The 13,219-nt window shown below is 38.0% G+C and overlaps 1 protein-coding gene across 2 annotated transcripts in view; it reads left to right on the top strand.

Annotated features, from left to right (window-relative positions):
* LOC139719325 (protein kinase C delta type-like) overlaps positions 1–13,219 on the top strand; it is a 74,460-nt gene that overhangs the window by 42,748 nt on the left and 18,493 nt on the right. For both annotated transcript variants that reach the window (XM_071630740.1, XM_071630741.1), the window contains exons 2-3: positions 1,844–2,031; positions 11,929–12,128. In XM_071630740.1, coding sequence (XP_071486841.1) covers positions 1,914–2,031; positions 11,929–12,128 — 318 coding nt within the window. In that variant the 5' untranslated portion in view covers positions 1,844–1,913. The remainder of the gene's footprint in view (positions 1–1,843; positions 2,032–11,928; positions 12,129–13,219) is intronic.

The following is a 13,219-nucleotide window of genomic DNA, read 5'->3' as shown; positions in this document are numbered from 1 at the left end:
CAACTTGTTTTTCCCCCTTGATCTCTTTCTGTAGAGCATGTCTTGTATTTTGTAAGATGTGGGCCAGATTAATCAAAACATCAGCATTAAAATCTGTGTCTTTGGATAACCACAATGTTCGATCACGGACTACAGGTTGATTATTGGCCTAATCTGAAGAAATGAATGCACAGTACTTTGACATTTGCTTCAACGGACACCATGGACTTAGATATGGACTTCACTATACAAACAGTGATGGGAATGTGCTGTGAATGTGTATACATTGCCCAGATCTAATGTGTAAATCATAACACAACTCAGACAAACCCTTTGCTACTTTGGAAAGCAAAAATGTTGACATTTTATTCTACTTCTAGTTAACTCTATTTTTATAAGGTATGTTGAGAAAAAATACTAGGAGACAGTGCATATTGTACCAATAAATGTTTTGGTGTACAACAGAAATATTACGTGAAATTGTAGGGTGCCAAGAAAGATATCATGAGTGTGTAAGTCAGAAATGCATCCTTGAACAAATAAGATAAGTAATAAATCTGTCCATGAAAATGGTCCCACACACACCAACCCACAAAATGAGCCTTGTATCGTACATTGTATCAGTGTGTAATGTGTTTATCTGCATGGAATCTGTTTCATCTCATTTTGCAGATAGATAAATGGGACAACAACATGTAAAATATTGCTTTCTTAAAAATCCTATTTCACCTCAAGAGCAGTTATCATAGTGTATGATTTATGGGTAATACGACTTGCCCTATGAGGTAGAGAGAATTTTTGATTTTTTTATTCTAAACAGTGGCCTCCAGTGTAACCATTGAATATTCATGAGGGAACGAACAATGGGTATTCAAATCAGTAGATATTCTGCCTGCTTGCATCAAAATACAGGGAGAGAAGATCCTTCGCAATTCCTGGATAGAGGGGGAGAGAGGTTAAGAAAGACAACTCACAAACAAAGTTTTATGGCGTTTAATAAAAATGGCAGTAGGAAACTGGCCAAGGCAAAAGCCCCGTTTCCATCAGGAAGAATGGCTCCCAAACAGTAAAGGTAGTGGAATACTGCCATGCCATACCATAGACTGCCCATGTTACGAAGTCATTTCCTGCTCTGAAAGCTGGTCCCCACTGGCTTTTTTTTCTCTCTCCTTTTTTTTTTTTTTTTTTTTTTTTTTTTTAAGAATGCCCTGGGCGCTATTGAACAAAGGAATTGAATTTCACACCTTTTGGTCGTCAATAGTATTATTTCTTCATATTTTCCTGGTGGACCCTCCCAGAGTTTTTTCAGGAATAGAGTACATCAAAAGAATCACTTTGAGAGCACAAATATCTATTTTAGGACAAAAGAATTCCTTAGCTATGACAATAACAAAACAACCAAAGCATGTATAAAGGAATGGTTGAGGCTATTGTTTGTTAGCTGTTCATAGAACATGAACATCGCAGGGGGAAAAACAACACAAAAACAAAACCCGCTCTACCAGCATCCATTCAGCAGTTTTGTAATGTTGGCAAGCTTTTTGGGTGTAGTATGAATCCTTTAGTAGCTGTAAGCGTTGTATATGAAAGCTGTTAATCAACATATTATGGAAACATTCTTCTTAGTCAGATGCAGTTACTGCAGCGGGTCTGCTCAAAACAGACTACATACATGTACTAGTTTGTAGATAAGACAAAGTCATTGGCAAGGTTGGCATTAATGGTGTAGTGTTCTACTCACTTTCATGTTTGCGTTGAAAGCTGTGTGTTCATTTCCTGATGTTGACACAACAGACTGCCTACTATTGTGAATGGCATTCACTAATTTACACTGTGTGTTCTTCCTGGTGTTCAATCGTAACAGAAGACCGTGGAGGAGCGAACCTAAGCCAAGCGATTATCGGTGTGCTGGGTGACGGATCCCGTTGTCTGTCATGGTCTTTCTTCGCGTGAGAGTCCTGCAGGTGGACAAGCAGGACATTGAGCTCCCTAATGAAGTCATCTTCGACCCGTTTGTCGCCGTGAACGTCAAGGAGACCGTCAAAGACGCAAGTAAGATTCCCCCAGGCTTTGCTAAAGGAAACCAAAACCCAAGGAGAAATGAGGATTGACTGAAAGCAGCAACATTAGTAGAACACATCAGTGAAAGTTTGAGGAAAATCAGACAATCGATGCAAAAGTTATGAATTTTTAAAGTTTTGGTATTGGAAACGCTGGATAAGGAGACTACTTGTGAGTTTATGAAATCATGTGTAGACAACAATATAAAGAAAATTCAACATGCTTTCACTTTTCTAGCGTAATGAAAGAGCATTTGACAAACCGCTTTCAAAAAGCAGGGGGAATGATTACTTCCCTTAACAAATTTCAGTATCAAGTTGATGGAATGTGTAATTTTAATGAAAAATGAATTTTTGTTGAATTCTCTTTATATTCTCTTTATGTTGTTGTCCACATAGATGACATCATGAACTCTAGTAGTCTCCTTATACAGTCATTACAACACCAAAACTTTAAAGATTCATAACTTTTGCAGTGATGGTCTGATTTTCCTGAAACTTTCACTGATGTGTTCTACTAATGTTGCTACTTTCACTCAATCCACATTGCTCTTTGAGTTTTGGTTTCCTTTGAAGTTGGGCATTTACATGAAAGTCCAAACATTCTGTGTCCAATCCAGGATCTTAAATTCTCCTTTACAATTACATAGTCTTTGCCAATTCATCTTTCTTAAATTCCATCACTCTACTTGACTAGCCAGACTATCTCGCGTTCAATTACTCTCGAAACATCCATTTTTTGATTACATATCACTCTTGACGAGTATCATTAAATTCTCTGTGTGATGAAATACTGTATGGCGAATATTTCTTGAGGTCTTTATTTTCTCGGATTTCATGAGTCAGGTGCTATTTGCGAAATTAAAGACACGCGAAAATAATGACTCTGATCCCAATATGAATGTGACACACAGGTTTACATTTCTCTGTTCAGTACAGTACGCCACGATCGCGAATTAAACACTCGCGAAATCGTCGGGAAGTCCCAAAAATTTAGACTTGGTAAATATGTGGCGTATACAGTATAACAACATCCTTATTGTATTCAGCTATTTGTTTATCTGCCCATCTGTTTCCATCTTTGAATTGTGTATCTGGTCAAATACAGTATATACCTGTTGACCTACTGACCTCCTGCCAGATATATCATCCTTGTGTGGTAAACTCTGTGTGATTTTCGGAGTTCCTGATTTCAAGCAATGTTACATTTCCTCATTGGAGGTAACTATACAACAGTCCAGCTGTAGTGTGGGACAATGAGGTCTTAATTGGTTGTTTGTTTTCTCATGTTTTTCTTTCCTGTGTGGGGGTGGGGTGGGAGGAAATGGTCACAGCAGGACAGGAGTTAAAGGGATGTTATAGTATTGGTTGAGGTGAGGATTCAGCTTTTAACGTTTTGTGAGATATTTAGAAATCTCTCTATGAAATGTTAACTCGTTGAGGATGGGTTGATTTTGCTCCAGCATGCATTTCCCATAGACACCTCGGGACTCGTCCTCAATTGGTTGATTAAAGAGCATACAATTCAACAAGGAATTCAAAGTTTATTTGATGAAAATCAGTTTTTGAATGGCTGAAATATCTAAAAACAAAGTAAAACAAAGTGATCCTAATGAAAGGATTGTCCCACCTTTTATTAGGACACTTTGTTTTGGATGTATAATCTCATCCATTTCAGAACCAATTTTTATTAAGTAAACATTGAATTTCTCTTGGAATTACATGCTCTTTGATATTTCATGGGAGAGATCTCATTATCTCATCCAAAAAGTTAGAAACCTGAAGCCAGATGACAAAGCAAAACTATACGATCCCTCTAAATCTATTCAGTCCCCAATCCTATGTGGTTCACCGGCTAGTGCTATCTGTCTACAGTCTATTTGTATTCTATGCATATTGAGTATGAGTGAATTGTAGAATCAAGCATAATATCACACAGTGCATTCACATATGAACTGGATGAATATACATTGTATGCCAAATTTGTACATGTGCTGGATTTCCACAAATGTCTAGGCAAGAGCAGAGACATACATTGTAGATCAATAGAAATGAATGATCAACCCATGTTTCAGTTGACTAAGAATGAATAGAGTAATAGAATTGTACTAGTTTCATGGAGTGATTAGGCAATATACAGATGACTCATGCTTACACTGCTTCTTTCTCATAGGTACATGGAAAACTGAATGAATGAATGAATGAATGAATGAATGAATGAATGGATGGATGGATGGATGGATGGATGGATGGATGGATGGACGGACGGACGGACGAACGAACGAACGAACGAACGAACGAACGAACGAACGAACGAATGAATGAATAAATGAAAAGTGTGTTCACAGACACACCATCAACATACACACAGACACACATCAATATGCCCATATAATACACACAGACATATAATCATACAGTACAATACAACCACCTGCTTATTTCAATTGGGAGGGATCTGTAGACAAACTTTTCTCCCGTTCTAACAGTGACTGGTATTGACCGGGGCATATTATCCTACAAAACACGCTTATCTTGGCATTTACACTAAACCATGCACAGATATCTATCCCATTGGTATCCATGACAACAAGTACACATGCCTGATTAAAATGCCTAGAAATGAAACAATGATAAGAAATCACACAACAGTCTCATACTATGGTGTGGACAAATGTCTTTGCTATAGCAAACCTTCACTGATTTTTTTTTCCCTCACAAAACAAACCTCATCAGAGGTCATGTTACACATCAAATTATACATCTCTCAAATTATATCTAGGACACTGCTAGTGCCAAGATATAGGCAGCAGTGCTGTTGAATTTGATCTTGTTTTTGTTAACATGTGCAGTATTGATGAAACTTACCAACTAACATGTTTTGTTCGCAATCTTTTTCCAATCATCCCTCTTTCTTTCTCTGAAAATGACACACACACACACACACACGCTACTTGTACTCAGATGTTGTACACAGAATCATAGTATGAACCGCACGTGAGGAAGGTGACTCCATATTTACATTGAATTGCATATGAGTAGAAGATAAGTGTGTTACCACCAGCACAGGGCCCTACTGACCAACGATAAATGTTTAGACCATGTAATAGGCAGAATATATCTTGGATTGCTCAGAAAATGTGTACCCTTCTGGTATTCAAGGAAATGAAATCTCTACCCATGATTATTTCTAAGGATTTAGTCATTTCTTTTTAGGCATTATTGAGGAAGGATGGAAGTGGTTCAGAGACAGCACAACTTTGTAAAGCGGTTTGTGGTTCCGTTTAAGTGGTTATAATAACTTATCAAAATGTTTGCTGCAATAAATTTTGTTGCACTTCAGCGGCGTTTCCGCTAAAGTGGTTCCCAATTATTAGGTGAGCACTGTATTGTGATTACAGAACCTGATCAATGCGTGATTGATGATAGACATTACTAGCTACCTGTACTCATAGGCTATCATGGTAAGCTCACATACTTGTCTCTTAGCCATGAGAAAGCACATGTTTCTGTGAAATTTTGATCAGTGTTCTATAAAGGAATATTTGAATGATAGCAGGAAACTGATACCTATGGCTCAGGATATTTCTCCTGTTTTTACAACAGTTACTCTTCTGTGAATACTTGCATTAAAGGAAGAAAACCACTCTTTTGTAAAGTAATTTCAAGTATATATTTTTATTTGGTTAGTGTCTTAATAGATTTTGTTTGCTTTTAGCTATTCGAAAAATAATGAAGTGGGGTAGAAATTGGAAAGGAGGGAAAAGAAATGGTTAGATGAAGGGAATTTATCTTGGTGATGAGAAGATTCAAATAGAAAGGAGAAGTCTGTGGAGGGAGAAAGGATCGCTTGAAAAGAATTCAGAGAGAGCTAAAAAAATATACTGAGCACATTGTGTCGGCTCCCACGGCTGGGAATCTCTTGACATTTTTAGCTTAGAGTACGACATCCTGAAATGTGGATTATTGACCAGAAGAAAGTGGAGTCACTGATTTTCAGCTCATTTCTCCACTTTCAGTCACCCTTATTGATTAGATTTAGATGGGGAGTACAAAATAAATATGGATACTGTTGGGCAGAGTCCAGTTGAAATTATTGTATTCATCCATGATTTTTTTTTTTTTTTGTGACAAAGTATGGATATGACAGTGCTTTAACCAGGAAAGCCAGCCTGTGGAAAATCAATGTCATAGTGAACATGTAGTATCCAGATTATTTCAAACGGCATAGAGAATGTTCAGCATTCCTTCAAGGGCATCTACTCCTATTCTTAAGTCACTTCAAGAGAGCGAGGGAGAATCAATTCTACTATGTGCAGCCACATTCCATATTACTTGCAGTGCTTGCTCCTTTTCTGCTGTAATTCCCTGCGCAAATTTCGTTGACTCCCCCCTTTTTTGTTCTCTTTTTTTGAGGCATATCTACATGTTTGGATCACTGGCCTTGCATCATAGAAGACTTTAATTCACAATATATGTATATCTGCCACTTTGTGCTTTATTTGTAATGACATCTACTGTAATTATTCAATTTCTTTCATGTGTATGTGTAGGACTTTTATCTAAAGATTTCTAGTGGCAAGATATGAGCAAGATGTATAAAGTGAGCAAAATTCAAATGTATTTTATCATCTATCTACCACAAAGTACATTAGAAATATTCACAGCATGAAATTTTCATGAATTATCACTGCCATAACTATGCCTCTAGTTTTGTAAAACAGCAATCACAACATCTCCCCCAAAACACACACACACACACACACACACACACACACACACACACACACACACACGCACACACACACACACACACACACACAAACACACACACACACACACACAAACACACACACACACACACAAACACTCCAAAGTGTCTCTTTTGGTTCTTGATTGTAATGAAGAAGATGTTAGTCACAATTTAGTGAAATTTCCCTGTAGGACTAAAAGTGTTGTTATCAAATGAATAAAAACTATATTAAAATATTAAAAAAAGAGTCCCTCATAATAACATTTCTTGGTTTACTATACTAGTATAAGTATATGGTAAGTCATTTGTAAAACCTGCATTTTTTAGCAAGATTTGGTATTAAATTTATCAATGCCAGATATCCTTAAATCCTTCATATTTTACATTATGACTGCATAACTACAAAGTTGCTTTTAATTCAGACATAGTGTGTTTAGCTAGTCATTTAGTACCAGCACCCTCCATTTTGTCATTTGAAATCTTCTCTTAAATAGTGTGATTGTTTTGGTTGTATCTGCCTCTGAAGACTCTAAGATTAGCCACAGGGAAAAAAGAAAAACTTTACACAAACCCTAGAACAGTGATTTAGAGCTATTGTAATTTTTTTTTTTTATGTTATCCCACCTGCAAGACCTTCTCTCTGTAAAGCCCCCTCTCGCATGCTGACTCTGAATATCGATATTTGGTAAAACTGTCATGGAGAAATCATTCCCCTTTATTATGTCTGCGGTATGAAATTTGCCCAGAGCAGCCACAGCAACAAAGAATATTCTGCAGGTTTAGAGTGTACATATATTCTCAATAGTACCTTATAAAAGCACATTTGTTGTACACATTCCTTTTGGTTGTGATGTTGGTTAGAGTTTCCACAAATATAGCAGATCCTTAAGGATATGTGCAGAAAAGCAGGTGTTAGCAAAACTCCATAGCTGCACCCAATGCCAGTGCTAGGTTCTCTGGACTCAAAAGACTTTGATACCGAGAAGCAACCAAGCATAATCAGGAAATGCAGAATGTCAAACATTTCTGGTTTTAACCCCTTGAGGCTGACGTTTGTGTGTTGTTTTTTTTCCAATGCATTATATGCCCAGTGTAAATACAGCTTGTGATGTAAAGGTACTAAATTCAGCAGTCGATGGGATAAACTTTGTCAAAGTTGGCGTGTTCATGTTGCCGTAGTTCCATGCAGTTATTCCATTAGGCATGCCATTCAGTCTGTTCACGCACCGTGAACGCTCGCATCCGCCTTTAACGCTTGCCTCGCATAGCCACGGGTGTGTCTGTCGTCAGAAAAGAAGGAACGAAACGAAGTGACAAGTTTGTGGAAAGAGGAAGCATCTCAATGTGTCTTGCATTTTCAGGCTGTTTCTTCCAGAGGTACAAGAAAAAATGTGCAGACTCATTACTTAGCAGTCAGTAATTTTTTTCAAAAAAATGTTTTCACCAGAATTTCCTTATTTCCAGATAGAAAGGAAAAGAGGAAGGATACATACAGGAACAAGAAGAGAGATAGAGGCATCTTAAGTGATGATGTCATGACATAGCATTTTGATTTTTTTTTTTTTTTTGGGGGGGGGGTTAAGTTTTAGGGGCTTTGCCCATATTTAATCCCATTGCTAGAATCTTGAGTCAGTCCTTCCTGCAAGTTTCCAAGGAATGAAAGACACTTAGGATTCATATATTCAGATAATGTAGCCTTAAGATCTGATAAAAGTTTGCATGCATATTTTCTTGAATGATATATTGGAAGGCTAACCGTTTGTGCTCGAAATGATATGGTCGGTCTCAGGTACATCATTTTTCTGATGTTTGGCAAAGTGTAGGTCAGTACAGCATGGAAACATCTCTTCAGCTCACAAACATTTAAATGGAGGTGGGTTTGATCTTATGCTATGGAAAGGATGAAATGCATGTGTGACAGACTAAGATTATGAAGGGAGTATATAATACACCTGTAAGAGTGTGTTTGTGCCTTGAAGTTAGAGAGTGAAGGTAATACGTGCCAACGTGACTCCGCTGAGTATTAGCTGCGACATAATACATCCGCCCTCCTGCGGTACACCACATCCAGCATTAATGTCGCTTGAGGCGCAAGGGCGGCATTCATGCATGTACACTGAGAATGTCTTTGTGGAGTGATTTTCCAACGAAAGTGAGAATCGACTTGGCAGTCACTCGTAAGGTGTTGATGCAAGATTCAAATCAATTGTGCTTGTGTGAAGGGGGGGGGGATGTGTTGAGGAGAAATTCAACGCAAAATAAAAATTAACACATTCTGTTACTTGCTGTCAGCTGTGCCTTTACAAATCATGCATTTTCTTATTTTTTATTTTTTACTTTGTAACAGAGATTTGTGTACAATCCATATCCTTCAAATATAGCTTCAATGAAGATTGATGTCAAAACAAGAAATCAATTGAAGAGGAAATACAACCATTAAATGTATTGCAGGTTGCATTTTGTCTTGTGTAAATGAAGAGATATTTTTGTACAGCAAGTTCTGCTCTCAGCAAGGTAGTTTTTATTGTAAGGAAATGGAAGTTGAGACTGTGTCAGAGTTGAGTGTGGCTCAAGTTATGCACATCTTCAACAGACAGTTTCAGACTGTATTTCAAAGATTGAAAAAAAGACAGTGTAGCTGTCAAAAAGTCATCGTGTTATGGCGATAGCCAGTCTGTCATTCGTGCCTTTATATTCTCCCTTGTGCAAGATGATCAGTGTTTAAATGTAGAATTTTAACAGCAAACAATTCATAATCGTGGACATGTTTGGAGACAGTCTGTGTCAGTTGTTTGGTATTGCTTTAGATTTTGTTTTAAAACTGAAATCTGAGAATTACGTGGGCTTTGTTGAAATCTAATACAGGATCTGATACCAAGGGTTGAGGAAAAATCAGTTTTGTAATGTCAATATTAGTAGGGCTTTGCCTACAGTAGATTGAACTAGAACGAACAGACTGTTTATTTAGTACTTCACTGTACTGATAATCGATGTTTGATAAAACATCATAGGCAAAGCAAACATCCCAATTTTCAGTAAAGGTCGTGTATTATGAGGTTGATGTCATGACAGAAATTTGAATATGTTTGCATTCTTGGAAGAGTGCTAGTCCAACAGTAAACTAAAATTATGGGAAAACCAAAGGCATTAGTTAATAGGCTGTTACAGTGAGATTACATGCTATATTTTAGTGTACATACATTGGGTGTAACCAGGGAGGTGCTCCCTGGTGTAACTTCATTTTCTGCCAGGACTTGTTCCTTCCCTGAGAGGGTATGGTTGTTGTTGTTTTTATTGATATACACTTTGCTTCTTCTTTTTTTTCAGAGCAATAAACCACCCTCTCACAAGTACTGGGTTAGGGGGGAAAATGGCATCCTAGGCATACAATATGTATAGTTGATAACTGCCATGATCGCCATTGATTTGCATGTAGATTTTTCTTAACCCAACAAGTCAACCACATTTTTTTATGTTTGAGTGCTTGACTATGTACTATTCACTGTTGGTATATCATAAAGTAAATTGTAAAAAAAAATAATGATAATAACTGTGTTCACTTGAGCCCTTTGTTGTTCATATTAGGTGTACAGTTGCAGAACTGTCTAAAGTCTCGATCATTGCTGAAATCAACCTACAATGTATTTGTGAATTGGCAACATTCCCTGAAATATCAAAGTTGCTGTTTTTCTCTCAAATTGGCATTTGTCATTGATAAACTTCAGGCTGAGTTTGGGTTGCAGATTGAATGAATCTAACCAGTTTCATCTAATCTTTCTGATCTCCACTTTCAGATGTTAAAGTGAAATTCAGAGGTGCCATTTCAGCAGTGACTGGATAATTGATGGGTCCATGTATATTACGTACTAGGCAGATTGTGTGGTGTGCTTAATTGTGATAGTTTGAAATATGTTCAAATACAATGCCATCTTTCTGTTGGTACTTTTTACTAGTATGACCAAAGTTCTGTGCAATAGTAGCGTGAATTACATTATCATGTTAACTATTTCAGAGGCAAAGTGATGTTAGTGCAGTAAATGTACTGTGTAGTATCTTTTTAGTATCGTAAATCACTCAATATTGAAATCTTCCCAGGTGAGAGTGCATTTAGCAGACACAAATGAGCTTTATGAAGAGAGTTTGTTATAACCTGCTGAAATCTTGTTTGAATGTATGTATGGTGTGTTGGTAGGCATTTTAAGACCACTGAATATGGGGTTTCGTGTATCTTTGCACTGCAACCGTCGTGAAATGAATTTGAAGAATCAGTAATATACAGTGATTTAATATGAGAGCATGACAATTTAATTTTACCACAAATATGACCTTAACTACCAGTAAATAAACCAAATCCTCTAAAGGCTTCGATGAATCACTCCCATAGGACAACTCTTCTGTCACCTCAATCAATTTCTCTACCACCAGTGTCTCTGCCATCACCACCTGCACCGGAGTCCACCAATGTCACCACTACCACAGTAATCACCAAATCCACAATCCTTGACTCGCCTTCTCTTCCTCATAAACTTTACTACCATAGCCACCATTAACGCTGCTTTTCCTACCACATCCATGACACAATAGCCACCAGCTATCATCATCACTGACATAATCTTATACCACTTCTGCCACCTCTACATCAGTCTTCTCTACCACTAAGCATATGAGATGTAAATGCTGCTACTTCTTACACACACCAACCACTCTATCGATAATTGTCTTATCAACAATATCACCACCATTGTACCCCATCTGCTTGGACCCGACGCTAACTTTTTTGTCTGATGGCCCATTTGGGCCACTAGAATCTATAAAACCGACATTTTGGTGGCCCCAAAAGAAAAACATAGTGGCCAATAATAAAAGAAAACGTAACTGATCCATTTTGACTCCTATGTTTCCAGTTGGGGCACCAAAAAAATAGCCTTTTTTTGAGAATGTGGTGGCCCAACACCAATTTTTAATGGTCCCGGACCACGGCTTGTATGTTGAACCTTGTCCAACCACTACTACCACCTTAGTCACAACCTCCATCACATCCACCAGCGTGCTGGCATCCCAAACGATCAGAGATTCCTTGATGATAGAAAGCTGTCTATGCATTGATGCTCCTCCTCAATCTCTGTCTCTCTTCAGATGGTCAGTCCCAGCTTCGGCAGCGGAGGAAGACGGCCTACGTGGAGTGGAACAAGTGCTTCGACTCACATCTCTACGATGGCCGCGTCATCCAGATCATCATATACAACCGGCCCGAGTCTTACATCGCCGAGGCCAATTTCAAGGTTAACGCCCTGGCCGACATGTGCGGCATGGAAGGGAAAATCGAAACAAAATGGGTGAGTGAATTTCGCACTTTTTATCAGTCCAAAGAGGTAATTCATTGATAGTGGTTTTGATCAACAATACTCTCGAATCACGCTTCTCAACCTGTTGAACTGGAGGCCCACTGTGGCTACTCTAAATTTCTTTTGAGGCTCAGTCAGATAAAAAATAAATACTTTTTATTTATTTTTTTGGGTCCAACATTATTACCCACATGATAAAGCTTCACAGCCCACTGGTAGAGAAGCATGGTTCCAGGATGCTAAACAACATTTAGTTTTCTTCACAATACACAATGTGTTTGTGGAGTACACATATCTTGACATTTCTTACTATGCCCAGAGATACTGGACTGGTTAGGTGTAATCGGAAGGATCCGAGAGGACAGAGAAAGCTGCAGAACAAGAATAATTCATGTCGGGAGTAGACATTCCAGAAATTCTGTGATCTATCAAACAGCATGTTTGGGGGACATCTATGCTCATAACATTGATTGTGTTATCTGCTAATTTCAGTTGAACATGATAACACAGTATCCACCGCTTCATTTCATACAGTTGTATGGAATGCTTATTTGGGTTAATGTGATGCAATCCCTTACGTGTTACCATGATGACAAGCCAAGAATGTTACAGTTAAAAGAGAGTGGAATTAGATGTGTATCGCTGCTCTATCTAATATTGATTAATAATTGAACCTCCAGTCGTCATATTTCTTGTAGCTGTTGTTTTAATATCATGAACACCCGCTTCTTGTAACCACTACTCACTTTGTGGAGAAGAAACTTAAGGTGATTGTTCTAAATGACTGCGGGCAGTAGAGAGAGCCTATCAAATGTGCGAGTATACTCTTCAGAGGTTCTGCACAGTACAGGAAGCAGAAGAAGAAGAAGAAGTGTTCACTTTTAATAGACTAAATTAAATCTCATCAGTGGCATAATTACATCTCATCAGGTGATGAGGGTGACTCTCAGCGGTGTCAAAATTAGCTCCTATAACCACGTGATTAATGACCTTAAATGGACTTTCTCCCCCTCTCTCTCTCCATCTCTACATCTGTGTCCGTCTTTCTCTCACCGTCTCTCTGTCTGTTTGTCTGTGTGTTT

This window comes from Diadema antillarum, unplaced genomic scaffold, assembly GCF_040938485.1.
Source record: "Diadema antillarum isolate AM-2024a unplaced genomic scaffold, OU_Dant_1.0 scf00000109, whole genome shotgun sequence".
Classification (NCBI taxonomy): domain Eukaryota; kingdom Metazoa; phylum Echinodermata; class Echinoidea; order Diadematoida; family Diadematidae; genus Diadema; species Diadema antillarum.
Note: the sequence above shows the minus strand (reverse complement) of the source record. Positions and strands in the feature narration are given on the sequence as shown.